The 4289-nt window shown below is 47.5% G+C and overlaps 1 protein-coding gene across 1 annotated transcript; it reads right to left on the bottom strand.

The window, feature by feature from the left end:
• Positions 1 to 353: 353 nt before the first annotated feature.
• On the bottom strand, positions 354 to 3807 carry LOC140378187 (E3 ubiquitin-protein ligase TRIM39-like). Its single transcript, XM_072463911.1, has one exon. The coding sequence runs from the start codon at positions 3805 to 3807 to the stop codon at positions 2191 to 2193; it is 1617 nt and encodes a 538-aa protein (XP_072320012.1). The 3' UTR covers positions 354 to 2190.
• Positions 3808 to 4289: the final 482 nt, after the last annotated feature.

Here is a 4289-nt window from a genome sequence, read left to right as displayed (position 1 = left end):
AGGGCGGACGCCGTTGTGCCCTTGGGCAAGAGGGGGAGGAGCTCGGGAGTGGAACCCACGACCTCTTCGCTGGGAGGACGAGGCGGGAGAAGAGCAAAGTGAATACACGTTCTCGTCAGACTCGTTCATGAAAGCCCCGTTCACTTCATTCATGCTACAACGAGAGTGTGGTTTCCGTGGTAACGCAGGTGCAGGTCATGTGACTCAGCTGTCACAACATGAACGTCATCCCCGGAGGGACAGAAATGACTCCAGGAAATGTGATGCTTTAATTACATGTATTTAATTACATTTATTTGATTACATTTATATAATTACATATAATTAATTACATTTATTTAAGAGCTTTTAATCAAACATCATAAATCAAAGGTCCAGAGCTGCTTCAGCCAAAACAACATTAAGAATGAAACAAAAACACAGTGAAGTCTTTTAGTGTCTGAGAGTCAGATCTCTCCTTCATCTGGAACTCCTCCAGGTTTAGACTTTTTCACAAAGAGGTTTTTTGTAGTTTTTCCTGTAGAAGGCGGGGCTAAGGACAGAGGACTCTGGGACATCGTCCCTCGTCCCCACGGACATTGTTTCATCTGTTTTTCACTGTCGCCCTCAGAGGAAACTGTTGTTGTGATTTTGGGCTTTACAAAAATGAATTGAATTAAATTTATGGTTGATATATTCACTCTAATGCAGTTCTATTGAACTCACGGCCCGCGGGCCAAATACAGCCCTCCAAATCATCTGACCTGGTTTAGACCTGGTTTAGTCCTGGTTTAGTCCTGGTTTAGTCCTGGTTTAGCACTGGTTTGGACCTGGTTTAGTCCTGGTTTAGACCTGGATTAGTCCTGGTTTAGTCCCGGTTTAGTCCCGGTTTAGTCCTGGTTTAGTCCCGGTTTAGTCCTGGTTTAGTACTGGTTTAGACCTGGATTAGTCCTGGTTTAGTCCCGGTTTAGTCCTGGTTTAGTCCTGGTTTAGTCCTGGTTTAGTCCTGGTTTAGTCCTGGTTTAGACCTGGTTTAGACCTGGTTTAGTTCTGGTTTAGTTCTGGTTTAGTCTTGGTTTAGACCTGGTTTAGTTCTGGTTTAGTCCTGGTTTAGACCTGGTTTAGACCTGGTTTAGTCTTGGTTTAGTCCTGGTTGAGACCTGGTTTAGACCTGGTTTAGACCTGGTTTAGTCCTGGTTTAGTCCTGGTTTAGACCTGGTTTAGTCCTGGTTTGGACCCGGTTTAGTCCTGGTTTAGTCCCGGTTTAGTCGCGGCTTAGTCCTGGTTTAGTCCTGGTGTAGTCCTGGTTTAGACCTGGTATAGACCTGGTATAGTCCTGGTTCAGTTCTGGTTTAGACCTGGTTTAGACCTGGTTTAGTTCTGGTTTAGTTCTGGTTTAGTCTTGGTTTAGACCTGGTTTGGTTCTGGTTTAGTCCTGGTTTAGACCTGGTTTAGTCCTGGTGTAGTCCTGGTTTAGTCCTGGTATAGTCCTGGTTTAGTCCTGGTTTAGTCCTGGTTTAGACCTGGTTTAGACCTGGTTTAGTACTGGTTTAGTACTGGTTTAGTCTCGGTTTAGTCCTGGTTTAGTCCTGGTTTAGTCCTGGTTTAGTCCTGGTTTAGTCCTGGTTTAGTCCTGGTTGAGACCTGGTTTAGACCTGGTTTAGTCCTGGTTTAGTCCTGGTTTAGACCTGGTTTAGTCCTGGTTTAGACCTGGTTTAGACCTGGTTTAGTCCTGGTTTGGACCAGGCTTAGTCCTGGTTTAGTCCTGGTTTAGACCTGGTTTAGACCTTTATACTTTAATCTCCTTTTGAATTCAATGTTAGTCCAAATGTTTCCTTTTCTTAAATTAAGTCTTTATTTGTGACGACGCCCTGTTTTTCCTGACCTCTGACCTTTGACCTCGAGCCAACATGGACGACAAGAAGGAAGAGTTCAGATTTTGATTAAATATTTAAAACATTTCCTAATTTCTAGACATTTTTATACAAATATTCAGTTTGCTCAAAGCCGAGACTTGAACCCAAAACCCTCTCACAGGAGGTCACCATGAACAGGATTCAAATAAAGCTTCAGACATGTCAAAAGAACTGAAACAATAAAGAGAAGAACTTTGTACTTTCAGTCCAAAATGGAGTCAAAAGGTTCCACAGTTACATTTGACTGAAGTTCAGAACTTTTATTCTTGTTTTAGTCACTTTGACCTGTGAAAGTCTAAACTGCAGTGAGGACCAGAGGAGCAGAGTTTGAACCTTTAGCATTTACACCGGGACCGAAAAGTGGAATCAGTTTCTCTCTGAAGCAGCAGCTGCTGAAGGAGAAGAGAAGATCTGCAGAATCTGCATCATAAAAGGAGACCAGACCCTCACCATGGTCCACAAACACCCCGACCTTCTGAGGAGCTCGCTGCAGATACAGAGGGACAAGAGAGTCTGAACAAGCCCAGTACTGATCTTTGTTTCTCAACCTGATGCACCAGATTCCATTTTTAGGACTCAGAGTGAACTCTCCCTTCCTCCTGATGGACTCTTGGACCACTCCTAAAGTCCACTCTGTTTTCCCTTTGACCTGAACCTCAAAGTAAAACCTGCCTGAGGAGAAACTCTGCTTTCCCAGAACATAAACACAAGGATCAAACCTCAGAGGAGAATCTGGGAGCTTCTTCCTCACATCAGTGTCATGAACCTGTTTGAGATCTTCAGACAGAGCGAGATGAGGATGAGCAGTGTCTGGATCCAGAGTGACGTCCACCACAAACTGCTGCACTCTCTTCAGCTCACATTTAAACACTTTGTTAAAGTCTTCAGTGAGATGTTTCTCCAGCTCAGTCAGAGCCCGGGTTGCACTGCCCTCACACGTCTCCGGCTCAAAGCTCACGCTGCTCCACTCCTTCAGTCCAGCAGGGGGCGTGAGTGCAGGGCAGCTCTGTAGAAAGTGGAGGGGGTCTTGAGAGCGTGAGAGCCGCTCCGCCTCAGTGCTGCTCTTCTCCAGCTCACAGATCTCCTGTTCCAGCTGCTGCACCAGCTCCTGGGCTCGTTTGTGGCTCCGGCTCTGCTTCTCCTGCAGCTCCTCTAAGAACCGGTCCTGACGCCTCTGAACAGACTGCATGAGGTCAGTGAAGGCCTGCAGCCCCACAGCCCTCTCTCTGTGGACCTCTGTGTCACTGAGCTCCACACAGAGCTGGATCTCCTGGACCTTCTGCCTCCTCTGCTCCACCATGTGCTGGCTCTGAGCCTGAGTGTGCAGCAGAGAGGACCTCCTGCTCTCACACGCCTCCTCCAGAGACAACAGCTCATGGTTCTTGTGCTCTAGAACAGAGCACATCATGCACACGATCTTCTCATCAGTTCCACAGAAGAACTCCAGGGGGCGCTGGTGTGTGGGACACATCCTGTCTTCCAGGTTCTCCACAGGCTCCATCAGCTGGTGTCTTTTCAGCCCAGAGACTGTGAGATGAGGCTGGAGGTGGGTCTCACAGAACGAGGACAGACAGACCAGGCAGGACTTCAGGGCCTTCAGCTTGGGCTCAGAGCAGAGGTCACACTGGACCTCACTAAAGGTCATGTCCTTCATAGATCTGCTCTTGTTCTTGTCCAGTTTAGCCTCTGAAACCAGATCTCGCAGCAGTGTGTTGACTCTGAGCTTTGGTCTGCTCTGGAAGTCTTCTTTACACAGAGGACATGTGCAGGGGCCCTCAGGGGCCCAGGCCTCACTGATGCAGCTTTTGCAGAAGTTGTGTCCACATGGAGTGGTCACTGGCTCAGAGAACACCTCCAGACAGATGGAGCAGAGGAACGTCTCCTCAGAGCTCCTTTCACTTGTGGAGGACATGTCTGAAACACAAGGTCAACATCAGTGACTCTAAAATCAGTCTTTTCCACCAGAAAAGTCAAACACCAGGAGGAAAAGAGAGAAAACTGAACCAGACCAAGTCCAGACCGAGACCAGACCGAGTCCAGACCGAGTCCAGACCGAGAGTCCAGACCGAGTCCAGACCGAGAGTCCAGACCGAGAGTCCAGACCGAGTCCGGACCGAGTCCGGACCGAGTCCAGACCGAGAGTCCAGACCGAGTCCGGACCGAGTCCGGACCGAGTCCAGACCGAGTCCAGACCGAGTCCAGACCAAGTCCAGACCGAGTCCAGACCGAGTGTTAACAAGACTCTAGTGTTGTAAATATAATATTTTGTTTGTTCATGATCTAGTTAATCACTCTTTTTAGTTTATTCTTAGTCTTTTATATTTCCATTTTACTATTTAGAAACCTGATCTCCATCGATGTTCAGAAACTCTTCAGCCAATCACATCTTCCCAC

Source organism: Eucyclogobius newberryi, unplaced genomic scaffold (genome assembly GCF_026437365.1).
Source record: "Eucyclogobius newberryi isolate DKJ021-1_F unplaced genomic scaffold, fEucNew1.0.hap1 SCAF_4, whole genome shotgun sequence".
Taxonomy (NCBI): domain Eukaryota; kingdom Metazoa; phylum Chordata; class Actinopteri; order Gobiiformes; family Gobiidae; genus Eucyclogobius; species Eucyclogobius newberryi.
Note: the sequence above shows the minus strand (reverse complement) of the source record. Positions and strands in the feature narration are given on the sequence as shown.